Source organism: Myodes glareolus, chromosome X (genome assembly GCF_982192425.1).
Source record: "Myodes glareolus chromosome X, mMyoGla1.1, whole genome shotgun sequence".
In the NCBI taxonomy this organism is placed as follows: Eukaryota; Metazoa; Chordata; class Mammalia; order Rodentia; family Cricetidae; genus Myodes; species Myodes glareolus.
In genome coordinates, this window is record NC_142053.1 from 130,058,101 (window position 1) to 130,074,738 (window position 16,638).

The following is a 16,638-nucleotide window of genomic DNA, read 5'->3' on the forward strand; positions in this document are numbered from 1 at the left end:
TGGGGACATGCCTGCACTGCCACCTGATCTCATGGCGACATCAGGGCCAGAACTGCAGCTGAATGCCATATCTGGATTTGTGGCCCTACTGCAGCCAGGGTCTGATTGAGGATGCCTGAGATATGGGGTCATGTTAGTGTCCAAGGGCCACACTGTCACTGGGACTGTACCAATCTGAGGTGCCTGCACTGCCACTTGGAGCCCTGGTGGCACCCAGATTTGGCTGCTGCCAAGAACCATGTCTGGGTCTGTGGTTCCACCATAGCTGTGGTCTGTGTTACTACCAAAGGTTACATGGAACTTTACATGGGTCAGGGTCAAAACCTGTGACGTTGTTGGTGTCCAGGGCTGTGCCACCACTAGAGCCATCCTGATCTGAGTAGCCCATGCTTCCAACCAGAGCCAGGATGTCATCCAGACTCAAGCTGCTGTCAAGGTTCATGTCTGGGACCATGGTCCTGCTGCAGCTGGGGTCTGTGTTGATGTCTGTCACCTGTGTCACCTCAGGGGGGCATGGAAACCATGCGTGATGAAATCAGAGGGTCATGCTGGCCTTCACCGGCCCTAGGAAAGCTGACCCTTACCCTCACTGGATGCTGCAGTAAGAGGACTGGTCCTGCCCCTTATGGGAGAGCTGGACCCCTGCACTTGGGAGAGATGGCCTCACACCTCACCATGGGCTGAGGAGAGTTGGCCTTTTGACATGAGCATAGGGGAGCTGCTTCTTTCCCTCACCTGGGGGCAGCGGTCAGCCCTAGTTGCCTGGACTGATGAATTCAACTGCCAACTAGGTCCACAGCTGGGCCTGGGGTTGGCCCACTCTAACATCTATGCCATCAATGACCTGCTGGAACTCTTGAGGGGATTGTTCCTGTGGAGCAATACTTGCAGGGTCTTCACGACTCCAGTGACTGTGGGATATCTGAGAGGAGTTTCAGTGAGGGTTCAGTGATGACCAGAAACCAGAGACCATAACAATGATTCATTGCAACGAACAGTTGCAAGTAAAGCTGATTGGGCAGGTTGTATACTATGTGACACACCATAGCTCCCAATGTCACCAGGAGGAATCAAGAGGTTTTGGGGTAGTGGGTAAGATGGAGGAGTGAACAGGTTTTTGCTTTGTTTTGATTTGATTTTTTAAAACAATTTAGTTTGAGGGGGCTGCTGCAGGAGAGAGCAAGGATATGGGGGGACCTGGAGGTGAGAAGAATTGGGGTACAAGATGTGAGATTTTTCAAAGATTAAATAAAGAAATGATGCTAGTTGCTCTTTACAGTCTTGAAAAGTGTCATAATGGTTGTCTCTTGATATTCTGCACAAGGACAGCTTTTAACAGAAGAACTTGAGCAGTAGCTTCGCAAACAGGAAGAACAAACCTGGGAATATACTCCAGGTGGGGTAACCCTAAGGACCTCCTGCTCCATACCTCTTAGCTGTTTGGATTTGACAGTAAAAGGGTCTTTTTTGACATCAAATGCTTAATGTCTATTCCTCTCCACCAACATTAGATGAGCTCAGATCTCTTCCTGGTGACCAGAGATGGTTTCAGTCAAACCACCTGATGACTCAGCAGGGTGTCTTCAGGGAAAATGTTCAGTTTTCACGTGTAAAATGTCCAGCAGAATACTTTTGACATTTGTGCTATTTTTAATAAATAATGTTCAGATAAATTATCTGCCACTTCAGCACACCTGCTAAGTAAGACACTAATCTATATCTACTTTCCTTTCCTGCATAAGTATCATATATGTGTGTGTTTCACTCTTGCAAAACAGAAAATTAGTCTGTGCATTATTCTCTAAAATTTCAAATTTGAAATTGAAATTATAGTGAGCCTGGCGATGATTGTCTGTAATCTAAACATTTAGGAGGCATAAGCAGGAAATCACAAATTTGAAGTCAGCCTGACCTTCAACTAGCAACCAAAAAGGAGACATTTGTGCCAGTCTATCCTATGGCAACTAAAAGTGAGAGGTTATAGAGAAATGTGGTTTGTTTGTTTGTTTTTTAATTCAAGGTTACCTAACACTAACTAAATGTCTAGTAATCTTGGCTCATACTTCTATTCTGCTTATGGTTTTTATGTACCATATAGACCCTTTCATTTGGACATCAGACTATCAAAACAGTGGACCTCCAAATTAAAATTTCTTTAGGAATTTTGTACTGGGGAATAGGGAAGACTGAGGCACTGGTACGAATCAGATGAATAACTTGCATCCTCGAAGAGATTTCACACAATTCTGTAAATTTATCAGACAACCTATCACTACAGACAGATTGGAGACAATGATGGATTAATGATGGGCAGGACCACACCTTGACTAGGACAGCTGAATTATGTGTAGTTTTTGCCCTCTACTTAAACATCAATCTCATATCAGTCCATCAATGACAGGTTTGAGGGATCCTCTTTTCAATGTGGTCACATCGCATGAGTCTCCTTCCTCTCTTTTTATGACATGTCTATTTCAATGGTATATTGGAAATGAATGGTCCCTCAAAACTCTACCTATGCTACTCTTTGAAACAAACTAGAAGACAGAAATTGTCCTAAGAGACTAATTTAAGATCAGTCTGGTGAAAAACTAAGGAAATTTTTTTGTTTCAAAGTCTCCAACTTCTAATTTTATAAGATTCCAAGGATTTTGTTAGGACAGTGAGTAGAAAATACCAGTTTAATCTTGTGCATTGAGGAGTTACAGTTTCTAGTTTCTAACTTTCAAACATTTCCAGGGCACTAAATGTCTTCCTTTTTCTTGACTATTATGCACAAGTCAGACATGCTGTTAAAACACACTCCTTTGCAAGTCTACTCCTGTCAGGTATGGGAGTAGAGACACCCATAAATGCTTCACTTTAGAAATTAAAATGCCACCTGAAGATGATCAATCATTAGGAGAGTAGAAGGAGTAAGCCAGAAGTAACACATCCCTTTATTTCCCTACTCTGTCTACATTGTACAGAACAAGTAGCAAAAACATTTCTTACTTCAGGCAAAGCACCATTTACATTGCTTTCTTATTTCTTACACTATTTCTAAATATTAGCCAAATGGCATTAATGCATAGTTTACTCTTTTTTAGCATACACTCTACTGCCAAGTCTCCATTCCCTATATGCTGTGTATGGTCAGCTCTTATATTTTATCTCTTCCCGCTGCATCCTCTTGAGAGGGGGCAATGAAGTTTTTTGTTTTGTTTTGTTGTTCAGAATGAAAGGTTTGACATGATGGAGCCCTGTGCATGATTTCTAATTTGGAGTTTTCCTTGTGCAAATTCTTTACACATACTATAATATTCTTAAATCTCAGGTAGGTTCTTATCATCTTCTGAAGTGTTGAGCCTAATACTAAAACTCCTTTCAAGGTGGATCTAATACCTGCACTTTAGGTGTGGGTAAGGTGATTAGAGAAAAATATTTAATCCTTACATAATCTTCAGAATTGTGTCTGTAACAGCTTGAAAATGGGTGACAGAAGAAATAGTGTCATATTTGTGGATTCACCACGGTCATACACAGGTGCTTGAAACTAGTTAACAAGATCTGAGAAGCCAGGCATGGTGAAACATGTGTAGAATTAAAGCATGGGCCGGGAAAGATAGGAATAGTACCAAGCAGGATCATGATGTGTACACTAGTTAAGTGTCCTGTCCTTGAGAAGTCAAGTAATAAAACAAAATCGGGGCTCAGTAATTAAGAGCGCTGGCTGCTTTTTCAGAGACCCTGAACTGAGTTCAGTTCCTAGCATGACATTGTATGCCACCTTTAATTCCAGTTCCAGGGGATCTGATACTTTTTCTAGCCTCCATTTGTGCAAACACATAAATTAATCATAAAATAAATCTAAACAACTTAGAAGTTTGTGGACTGACACAATGGTTGTGTTTAGAGTGTATATTGTTCCCAATTCCATCCCTAGTTCTGCAACAAAACACTAGTACCGCCTTCCTTTCCTTCTGGCCACATCTCCTGTGGATCCCACAGACCTAGCCTCCCTCCCTCAACTAGGAGCTTTATCCCAGCCCCCGATACCAGCAGGCACCTTCTGCTAATCCACAGAACACACCTGCCAGAAAACCAGGTAGGCTGCCTGCAGCTCCTCTTCTTCCTCTGTGCTCTCATATCCAATCCCCCAGCCTCATCTTCATCTCTGTACACCTAGGAACTTTACCTGCCCCCTGTTTCCATCTCCTGTGGATCCCACAGATTTTCCCATTCTAAACTCCCTCCCCTCACTTGGTGCTTTGTCCCAGTCCCAACCACAAAAGATACACCCTGCTAACCAAAAGGCTCCTCCTGCCCAGAGAAACAGGTAGGTAGACAGTGGATGCAATGCCTCTTCTGCTACTTCAGTACCAGTCTTCAGAGTCTCATCCCCAGCTCTATAGCAAAACACCTGCTTTGCTCACTCTTTCCTCTCTGACACAATGCCCAATGGATCACAAAGATCTTCTCCTCCAACTTTCCTTCCTCCAGCTCATCCCAGTATCCCAGCCTCCAACAGCAGCAGGCATATCCTTGGAACACACCAGCTGAACAGGCCAGGAAAAGAGCTCCACAGCACAATTTCCCACTAAGCAGCACACAGCCACCAACTCTCCTAAAGTCTAGCACGGAAGCAGAAACAAAGAAACAAAACACTCATCCAACAGAGAAAAAACAGATATCAGCACCTAGAACTATATAATTACCCCAGTTCCAGATGCTTAGACACCAGTGTAAAAACACAACCAATAAGAGCCAGTACATTATATCTCCATTGGAGCCCAGCAATCTGACCCCAGCGGGCCTTGAATATTCCAACATAACTGACGCTCAAGAAAAATGCCTTAAAACAGTCCATATGAAGATGATAGAGGTCCTTAAAGAGGAAACGATTAAATCTCTTAAGGAAAACCAGAAGCACACACAAACGGGGTAAAGAAATGAATAAAATGGTTTGAGACCTAAATGTGGAAGTAGATTTGAAGAAGGAAATTCTAGAAATGAAAACTTTGGAAATTCAAACAAGAACTACAGAGGCAAGCGTCACCAACAGAGTATGAGAAAAAGAAGAAAAACAATCTCAGGTGTTGAAGATAAGGTACCAAAAAATGGATACAACAGTCAAACAAAATGTTAAATCTAAAAATTCCTGACAAAAACCATCCAGGAAACCTAGGACACTATGAAAAGATGAAATCTAAAAATAACAGGAGTAGAGGAAGGAGAAGAATCCCAGACTGAAGGCTCAAAGGATTTTCAACAACAACAAAAAAAGGGGAAATTTTTATGACCTAAAGAAGGAGATGCCTACTGTGATGGCTGACGAAACTCCATTTTATGCTAGACATCCACCTTGGTACCCATAAGTGGTTTTCCTTTGATTACTGTCCCTGGAAGATAAGTTCCCAGCAACCCCTACTCAGTGACCCCCATCCAGAAATCTACAACGGTGACTATCTACTTGCTATGACTATCTGCTGCTTTGGCTTCTGTAACTTGCTTTCACAGATACTCAAAGAACATTGTGAGTCACTTAACATGGGAGGGCGAACAGACCAATTTTTGCTTGCTTCCATAAATATTGAAGGTCTTCTTATGCTTTTCCCCTTTAAAAGTCCTCCCCTCACAACCTTCTCACAGAAATCTCAAATTTGGCTCAGAGACTTTTTTGTACTGTTAGGAGCTAATCAAAATATCCTTTAATCATTATTGGATTGAGTCTATGGTCCTTTTCCAGGGTCAAAAACTCCATAGTACTAATGAGGTACAAGAAAGCATACAGTACACCAAATACAGTGGACCAAAAAAGAAAATCACATGGCATATAATAATCAAAACAATAAGCATACTGAACAAAGAAAGAATATTAAAATCTGAAAGGGAAAGTGATCAAACAACATATAGTGCAGACCTATTAGAATTACATATAATTTCTCAATGGGGACTCTAAAAGCTTGAAGGGTCTGCACAGGTATACTGCAAATTCTAGAAGACCACAAATGCCAGTCGAGATTACTATACCCAGCAAAACTTGCAGTAACCATAGATGAAGAAAATAAGATGTTCCGTGCTAAAATCAAATTTAAGCAATATTTACCTACAAATCAATCCCTGCAGAGTGTGCTAGAAAGAAAACTCCAATCTAAGGAAATGAAAACACAGGGAATAAATAATACAAGGTCACCAAAACCAAAGCAAGGGGAACACACACATACCATTACCACCACCGTCAACAAAGTAATCCACAATCGTTGCTAACTGATAGTTCTAAACAACAATAGTCTCAATTTTCTAATAAAAAACACACAAGCTAACAAAAATGGATGGGGAAACAGGATACATCCTTCTGCTGCAATCAAAAAGCACACCTCAATATAAAGCATACACATTATCTCAGGGTAAAGGATTATGAAAATATATTCCAAGCAAAAAGATCTAAGAAACAACATGGTGTAGTCATTTTAATTTCTAAAAAATTGACTTCAAATCAAAATTAATCAGAAGAGATCGGGATGTACATTATTTATCAAAGAAAAATTCATTGTGATGATACTTCAATTCTGAAGTTTTATGCCCCTAACATGAGGTCGCTCAAATTTGTAAAATAATTTTTTTTGTTGTTTTGCTATCTCTTAGACTTTTCCTTCTTCTATTTTGATTCTACCATATCTTTAAGTCTGAGTGTTTTTTTTTCAACAATTCACAGAGAGATCAGTGGATAAAAATATATGACTCAATAAAAACAATTTTTTAAAAAAAGCAATGGTAAATGCTGGAAATGATCCAGAGAAAGGGAATCGAGCATATACACTTGCTGGGAGTATAAATTATTCCATTCAGTATCAAAATCAGTATAGACTTTCACCAAAACCAAATGTGGAGCTTTTATGTGATCCAGGTATAGGACTCCTGACTACATACACCAAGGATACTATGTTAGCCTACCAAAGAGATACTGGCACATCCAGGTTAAGCCTTTCCTTCCAGTCCATCTCCATTCTTTTGTAACTCCACTGACCTCAAGGACAACTCTCTACCAGGGACCCACAGCCACCACACTAGGCTAGGAATCACGTAGGTGACCTTTATCATCCATCCTGTCCTCCATTCTGATCTCTCCAGACTAGTTCTCAGCTCTGTTGCAGCTTGCCTGCAGAAGCTCCTCAGGCCAACCACTCCAACCCTTGAGGGATTTGGTCTCTTCGTGCAGACCCAGGGTCCCACTAGTTCTTCCCCAACTGTCCCCATCACCCTTCTAACTCATCTCCATTTCTTTGTGGTCTCCCACTTACTGGAAGAATCGCTCTCTATGAAGGACCCTAGAGCCACCATACTAGGCAGGAATGCGGAGCTGACCCCACACACACCACTGTTGGCTGTGGATTCAGGGACTAAACAGTCACAGAGCAGACAAAAGCAAGCAACTAACAGAAAACGCACCTAACAAAGACAAGATTAGACATCCACACCAAGAAATACTTCAAACATCATGATTCCAGATACCTGGATCCCTACAAACAACCAAGACAAAAAAAAAAAAATGCCTCTTCTCAAAGTCAACAGCCCCGAGAAAAGCAATTTAGCTGAAGGACAAGACAAGGATTTCAAATTACAAATTATGAATATGTTAAAGGACATTAAAGAGGTTATGAATGAATGCCTTAATGAAGACCATGAGAACGCAAACTAACAGTTGAATGAGGTAATAAAACCTACTCAAGAAATGAAATAGACTTTACCAAGGAAATAGAATCACTAAAGAAAACCCAAACTGACATAAAATGTGTAAAATGAAGACGAAAAATTCAGTATGTCAAACAAAAACCTCAGAGGAACATCTCACTAATAGATTAAATAAAACATGCAGGGAAATATCTGCTTTGTCTTGAAGACAAAATAGCTGAAATACATAAACCAAGTCAAGGGAAATGTAAGATATAAAAAAGATACAATCACAAACCATCAAGAAAATCTGGAACACTGTGAAAAGACCAAACCTATGAATGATAGTTATGGAGAAAAAGAATAAGCACAGGTCAAAGGCACAGAAAATATTTTTAATAAAATCATAGAAGAAAATTTTCCCATTATAAAGAAAGAGATTTCTATAAAGGTACAAGAGGCATACAGAACAGCAACTAGACAAAATCACAAGAGAATCTTCCCATGATATGTAATAACCAAACCATGAAAAGTACAGTTGGAAGAAAGTATATTAAAAACTGAAAGGGGAAAAGACCACATATTAAGGCAGATTCATTAACATAAACACCTGCTTCTCGATGTAGACTCTTAAAGCCAGAACAGCCTAGATCGAAATTCTCCAAGTCACACCACACTATTTAACCCAATGGAATTATCAATCAAAATCTCTTGAGAAAAAAATATTTCATAATTAAAAGCAAATATTAGAAGATTCTGTGTACCAATCCAGCTCTACAGAGAGTAGTAGAAAGAAAAAACAACCCACAGTCAACACCGTTCTAAGCAGAGAGAAAAACACAGCTATTCCACTAAAATGAGGAACAAGCTTGTTCTGAAGCCTGCCCTAGAATTCGCTTGTAGCCCAGACTGGCCTCAAACTCATAGTGATGGTGTGTTAAGAGCATACACCATCATCACGTGGCCTCTACCTGAAGTCTTAACTAGAGCAATAAGACAACTGAAGGAGACCAATGAGATTCAAAGAGGAAATGAAAACTCTAAGCTTCCTTATTTGCAGATCATATGGTTTTATACATAAAAGACCACAAGATTCCATCAGGAAATTTCTTCAGTTGATTAGCACCTGCAGCAAAGCAGCTGTATATAAAATTAGCACACACACACACACACAGAGAGAGAGAGAGAGAGAGAGAGAGAGAGAGAGACAGAGACAGAGACAGAGACACAAAGAGAAAGACAGAAAGAGAGTAGTAGGCTCAAGAAATATCTTGGGCCAACATTATTCAATTAAGTGAAAGACTAACATAATAAAATCTCTTTAAGACAGTGAAGAAAGAAGTTGAAGAAAACACCAGAAGATGGAGAGATTTCCGATGCATTGTTAGTATTAATATAATAAAAATGTCCAACTTAACAAAATAAATCTACTGATTCAATGTAATCCGCATCAAAATATCTATATATTTTTTAAGATCATGAAAGGACAATTTTCAGTTTCATATGAAAACAAAACAAAAACAGTCAAGGAGAGCTGAAACAATCCTGAATTTAAAAACAGAAAGAGAAGAACTGCTGGAGGTCTTGCCATTCCCAATTTCATGTTATACACAAAGCTATAGTAAGAAGAACAGCATGGTATCTGAGGAAAAAAACCAGACTCTGTGATCAATGGAATCCAACAGAAGAAACAAATAAATTCAGACACCTAATATTTGACAAAGCAGCCAAAATTTAACACTGTAGATAAAAAGATATCTTCACCAATGATACTGATCACAGTAATGTCTGTATTAGAGGAATGCAAATTTAGTCATGTTTATCACCCTACAAAACAAAACAAAACAAAAAACAGATTCAGCTCCAAACGGATCAAGGACCTCAGTATAAGGCCACATACACTGAATTTGATAGAAGAGAAGGGGGGTATAGCCATGAGCTCATTGGCACAAGAAAAGATTTTCTAAATATGACACACACGGCAAAGGACACCATCGTTCAGATATAGGCAGCCTACAGAATGGGAAATCATTAGTTATACATGTGAGAGAGGGCTAGTGTCTAGAATATATAAAGAACCAAAAAAAATTCAAGAAAGCAAATAACCTAATTAAAGATGAGAGAGAATAAAACTAAACAGAGAGGTCTCAAAACATGAAGCACAAATGGCTGAGAAGCATTTAAAAATTACTCAACATCTCTAGCCACCAGGGACATGAAAATTAAAACTACATTGAGACTCCATCCTACTCCAGTCAGATTGGCCCAGATCAATAAATCAAAGTACAGCACATGCTGTTGAGAATGGGGAAAGAGGAACATTTATTCATTGCTGGTGGGAGTGCAAACTGGTATAACTGGTATGGAAATCACTGAGGACGTTTCTCAGAAAGCCGAAAACTGATCTACCACAAGATCCAACTGTACCGCTCCTGAACATATACCCAAAAGATTCCATATTCTACTACAGAGACATGAGCTCAGCCATGTTCTTTATTACTCTATTCATAATAGCCAGAAATTGGAAGCAGCTTAGATGATCAGCAGTTAATGAACAGGAAAGGAAAATATGGTAAAACTATGCAATGCAATATTATTCAGCTGTTAAGAAGACTGAAACTATGAAATTTTCAGGTAAATGGATGGAGGCTGAAACATCCCGAGTGAGATAACCCAGACAGAGATAAATATTGCACATTTTCTCTTCTATGTGGATGTTAGCTTTTATGGTTAGATATGTGTCTTTCTGTTCAAATAACAATAGAGGTCAGGTAACTAACGAAGGATCTGAATGGAGGAGGGGATCTTCCCAGGAAGGGATAAAAAATTTGATGAAAAGACTTAGGGAAACTGGACTAGAAGGATTAAATAGGGAGAGGTAAGGGAAGGCAAGGAAAAGGGGCTGTGGTGAGGGACAACTAAGGCAACGGGCTTTTGAGAAGCCACATGGTAGTCTTCTACTGTAGAAGCTTCCTAAAATATATCCTTTATGGGGGTGGTCGTTAGTTTATTGTGTGTGTGTGTGTGTGTGTGTGTGTGTGTGTGCGTTTGAGAGAGAAAGAGATAGAGAGGGAGTGAACATGAATCTATGTGGGAAGAGAAGTGAGGAGGATCTGGGAGGAGTCAGGGAAGGGGAAAGAATCTGATTGCAATGTATTGTTGGAAAAATAAGAATGAGGAAATTTAAAAAATTGAATGAAATAATTCTGTTTCTGGGAAAATAGATGCAAGTTGGGATCACCATATTAAGCAAACAGACTCAGAAAAACAAGGATTGTATTTTCTTTTATTTATGGAACCTCTATTTTGTATAAAGATATAAAACATTTTATATGACATGAAATCAGAAAAAAGAAAGCAGGGAAGAGATTAGCAGGAGGAAGAATAGGAAAAGTGAAAAAAAGAAGGATTTGGATATTGGATATGGTAATGTCTTAGTACTTAAACTGAAACCTAACAATATGTGCAACAGATATTGACCAATTAAAAATAAAAAAATTAAAATTGAAAATTTAAATAAATATAAAAGACCAAATAGAACATGTAGAGTGTGATTTTTAATCATGACATACTGAATCTATAATCACCCAGGAATGGTGGCATGCCTGTGTGGGGTATGCTAATTATGTTCATTGAGATAAAAAGCTCTGCCACCATAGGTGGTGTAGTTTCCTGTTTGGAGACTCCTAGACTGTATAAAACAGAGGAAGCAAGCTGAGAGCTAAGAGAGCATTTCTCATGGGATGGTTGTGGCCACAACGTGACTAGCTACTTCAAGCTCCTGTTGCTCCTGTGAACCCTTAAGTTTTTCCACTTAAGTTGCTTTAGTAGACTATTTCTAGCACAGCAACAGAAAAAGAAATTAAGACACAAATTGGTATTGAAGTAGGGCTGTTGCTTTGAAGAACTTAAGTGATCCTTTGGCCTCCCTCTGCTTACCTGCTTTGGGTTGAAATGTGCAGGAGTTTGGTACTCTGGACTAGAAATGCTTTTACATGCAGGAAGGAGACTGTGATGCGCAATTCCAGTAGAAGCTCAAAGACAAGAACTCTGAGAGACATGTGGGCAGTAGTGGCCAACACATGAGGATTTAAAAGGAACACTGTCCTGATATTTTGCCCAAGAATCTGTCTTCATTCTCACCATATTCTGAGAGCTCGAATGAAGCTCTATTTAAAGATAATGGGCTGGTTTGTTTTGCAGAAGAAATTTCAAGACAGGCAAGCATAGGCTGGAGAGATGGTTCAGTGGTTAAGAGTACTGGCTGCTCTTCCAGGGTATCTGAATTCAATTCCCAGTCCACACATGGTTGCTCACAACCTCTGCAACTTCAATCCCAGGGGATCCAATGCTCATTTCTGGTCTTTTTGGGCACCAAGTACACAAGTAATATACAGGCATGGATGCAGGTAAAATACCCACAGGCATAAATAAGATAAATTTAAAAACAGGTGAGTATTCAGGCTAGTTCTGAGGAAGCAATTGGAACTGTTACAGAGATCAGGACTACTGAAGGGAAAGCTGTACTTCCCTGGGGCCATAGCGAAGGTGTTCTGGGGACAAAGCACAAGTCCTTGGAGCCTCCACCTTGTGATGACCCTAGTCCATTTAAAGAGAGAAAGTCTAAGCGAAAGACCTTATTTTCTTTAAAAGGGAACTGTCCAAGAGTGCTTTCCCTAGAAGTATATAACTTATTTTTTATTTTGTGTGTTCACAATTAAGAAACCTCCGTGTTTTAAATATTTGAAACTGTTTGGGGATGGTCACCCCACACATCACAACTCCTCCTCCCAAGGTTCAGGGAATACTGCAGAAGAAGGTGGCAGAAAGCTTATTAAGATTCAGAAGTCAGGAAAGACCGTCACAAAACTATGTCTTTTACACATGACAGGAAATGATATTCAATTTTCCACAACCATAATTGCATACACAATACACAAGTCTTGCATACAAACTGTCTCGTCACTATTCCAGCATAGTTGGTGGAAAATCTCACTACAGTTGGTTGATAAGCTCCGAACAGTTGAGAACTGCCAGGGGACAGAAAGTCAGTTTTCTTCAGAGATAGGATGCCTAGTAGGTTATCCATATGCAGTGGACAGCCCTACAGCCATGGGAATACGGACAAGTTGATCTCAGACCTACAACCATGTGCATACGAACAGCAATTTGAACTCAGTAGATTATATAAGAACAAATGAAGCTGGGAGGGGATGTGGGAATATAGACCCAAAAGTTGGTGGGAGTCAGTGAGTATAGAAACAAAATATATTCTTGTATGAAAGAAAACCAATAAAGATAATTCATACAAAGACTTTTTTGGAAATGTTTATGGGGACTTTTAAAGTTGAACTAAATGCATTTTATACCACGACATGGTGGTGAGCCTATGAGGACAAAGGGATTGAAAGTTATGGCTGAAAAGTGGTGTGATTGGGTGTCATGTGGACAAGGGGCAGAGCTGTGACAGCTCGAGCTGTCAGCTTGGCAATGGAGAAAGCTGAGGACTTGGGCAGCACTCATCTCTTTTTATTATTGTGGATGTTATGTGATGAGCTGCGGCAAATTCCTGCAGTGATGGAGCATCCCCTTGAAGCATGAGATAAAATAAACCCTTTCCCTTGAGCTGTTCTCATAAGGGGGTTTTATCACAGCAATGGGGAAAGTAAGTAAGGCAGGGAAAGTGACATAACTCTTTCTTGATAGCCAGAAGACTGGAATCATGAAGATCCATGTTCCATTTCCTGGCTGGTTTATCCCATTCAAAATTTGCATTCTTGGCTACTGACAGTGACATAAATATGTACATATATGTATGTAAACATAGATACTTCTATGTAAACACACTGAATATATAATTAACTTGTTTACATAGCAGCTGGCATGTTCGATTGTAAGATAAATATCCATTTTGTGCATAAATAGTTAAGGATAATCAGAAGTAAAAATTATCCAAATAATGTAAAATGATCTGAAATCCAATCTTAAAGTACCAACATATTATATGTTACATTATCTGGAAAAACCTGACACTATTTGGTTATTTAAAAGCACACATCAGTAGGGAGTAATCACAATTATTTTTTAACCAATGACTTATATCTTATACACATATAAATAAGGTACGATTCACAACAGTTTCAGAAATTGAGAGATTTTTTTTTAATTCTGCCTCAACCTTGGCTGTCGTCAAATCTACTCAACAAGTTGATTTAGCTGATTTTCCTTGCAAATACATCTCTTATTGCCATTAAATCTTGACCATTGATGGTAAACAAAAATCCAAAAAACAGTTTCTTCTGATTTTCTTTGACAAATCCCATGTTAGATGTGGGATTTTTCTTCAGAAATGCATTAAAATAAAGTGAAGATGGAACTGAGTCATTTGTGGTGGTGCTAGACTCCTAAGAATTTTCATTTTGTTGTTGGTCATCTTAACTCATTCATAACACAGCCTTCAAGTTAACGAATCATTCAATGTTTGGAAGCTGCTCATATGGTCTAATAATTGACAAGATCACACATGTTCCTTGTTTCCTAATGATAGAAACAGGAAATTGAAGAATATATATAAAGGGAAGCTTAAAACTATGCCATCTAACTTCATTACAATTTGTTCCTCGTTTTGTTCGAAGGTAACAATTTTTTGACCAGTTGTTTTACTGAATGTTACTTTCCCGTTGGAATCAAAACACACCAAAGTTATTTTGAACACTACATTTCGTATATGTTTTAAACAACAACCATCAGGCTGCTGACGACTTTGCCTGAAAATGATGCAATGGTTGGTAAAGGTGATGCTTATAGGGAAACTAAACCTAAAAGCTGACCACTTCCAGGAGTAATCACCATCTCTGCTAATCACTGTACCACATCTCATGCCACAGTCTTCGAGTTCTTCACTAATGATTCGTGGCCCTATTTCCCTGTGTTCTTGTTCTTGAAGCAAAGCCAGCCATTGCTGTTTATAAATGGGTGCCAACCATTCTAAAGGTATTAGACGATCTCGTTCAAGAGTAGCTGTGTCACTCAGATCACAGATGATATGTTGAAACCTCAGTTTTTTAAAAACCGGTTGAAATACGAGTCCTTCTTCACTTTCAAGAAAACTGATGTCATCAATGCATTCCATGTGCTTGGAAAGCCAGTTGTTGGCATTAGTTAAAATCTGCTTCTCTGGGCCTTTCCAGGAAGGATTAAGACAAAGGAACATCCACTCTTTCAGGGTGGTGTAGATGTCCATTTCTTTTCGCATAACTAGTAAATCAGCTGAAGAAATAAGGAGATACATGAGCTTTATATCAATTTCCTTGTAAAGTTCAACATTTGGGTGGGTCATCAAGTTGCAGAGAAGCCAGTCAAAGCAGCGTGTCTTTACAGATTTCAGTCCATAAGTTTCTGCTGCTGTGTAGTATGAGCACACGGTTTCCCTAGTGATGCTGTTGTTCATGGTCTCATTACATTGCCGGATGATGTGCTCCACCTGAAGCAGGCATGCTGCAGCCAAAACATGAGGAACTTGACGGGGTATTATTGGCCAGTCCTCGTCCCTGTACAATGACCCAAACACAAAGTGCAAGGAGCTGACATCTATATCCTCGTTCTTAATCTCCAGGTCGACAACATGACTGTGGGATTCTTTCCAAGAATCCTTTAGCATCTTAGCGAAGAAGCCTGACTGACATAAAAATACTTTGTGTAGAGGCCATTCTACTTCAAGTGCACGGATTCTAACGTCGCTATCCTTTCCGTCCAAAAATAAAGTTTGGTAAGCATACTTAGATGATAGCTTCGGTTTTTTCCTGTAGACGATGCCAAAAACTTGCTGTAGGTTGACTGCCTGGTTCTGAGATCCGTGGATGTTAGGGGTTGGTGCTACAAAGTCCCAAATGCCCCATTTGCGCTTTCGACTGCCGGAGATGTAACTGGGACCTGAGTTGTCTTCTGGCTGTGCTGGCTCAGCCAAGCTGGAATCACCGCATCTCAGGTTGCGGCTGTTTAAAAGCCCCATTGATGAAATCACCCAGCACTTCTCAAAGAGACTCGCAGAAGTTTCTCTCCCATTATATTGCTGTATCGTCTGTGTCAGTCAGTACTGCCCAGGCTAGCTGGATTTCTCTAGCTCAGCCTCAAACGTCACAGAGAAGACAGGCCATTCTTTCATTCATCATTGTCTACTACTGCCCTTTTGGAGCAGTGGCCCCGCCCCCTGCCAACAGGCCCCTTTAAAACTATGATATAGCTTCTCCACTTCTTCCCCTTACCTCCTTCTTCTTCCTCTCTCCTTCCCTCTTCTCCTCTCTTCCCTTCTACCTAATTTCCTTCTTTCTTTCCTTTCTTCCTTTCCTTTCCCCATTCTCCTTCTCCTTTCCTCTGACCCCTCCTTTTCCTCCATGGTTTCTAAACAGATCACACTATGGTGCTGGAGATGACCTCACTCAATAGGCAAAATCATCCGTCTCAGTCTTGTAAGTCGAATCTTCTTTTCCATAAAGATAATGACCAGGTCAAAGCTATCATGATGAGTGTTAAAGTTTGTACGTATTCCAACATCTACTCCTGGGGCGCGATAGATCACTCCACTGTCATTAGTATTGAATACAATATTTACCAACAATTCTTAGCAATTCAAATGGTAACCACTGTTACTGCTTATTTTATTAGTCATTTTTGATTATTCTAAAAGAAGAGTATAAAGTTTCACATATATAATAGAATGCATATGTCCAAAATTTCTGTGTATGCTTTGCCTTGTCTATATAGATTTTAAAATATTTTGTTTACTTAAGGTTTCTTATAAATCCAGTTATCTTATTATTGTGTATAAGTATGCATGTTTTATGTTTTTGTTTTACATATTTGCCTTTGCCTATTAAATGACTATAGAACTATTTTAAATGAACTACAATTCTTTCAAAACCAGGCAAATTTTATTTATTTTTTTATGTCTCAGAGAAGAACTCTCCCCCAACTGAAATCAGACAA

At 39.5% G+C, this 16,638-nt stretch overlaps 1 protein-coding gene across 1 annotated transcript; it reads right to left on the minus strand.

The window, feature by feature from the left end:
* Positions 1–13,791: 13,791 nt before the first annotated feature.
* LOC148117495 (germ cell-less protein-like 2) lies at positions 13,792–15,779 on the minus strand. The gene has a single exon (XM_087902625.1). It carries the CDS (start codon positions 15,662–15,664, stop codon positions 14,171–14,173), a length of 1,494 nt encoding a protein of 497 aa, XP_087758751.1. The 5' UTR covers positions 15,665–15,779; the 3' UTR covers positions 13,792–14,170.
* Between the last annotated feature and the right edge of the window lie 859 nt (positions 15,780–16,638).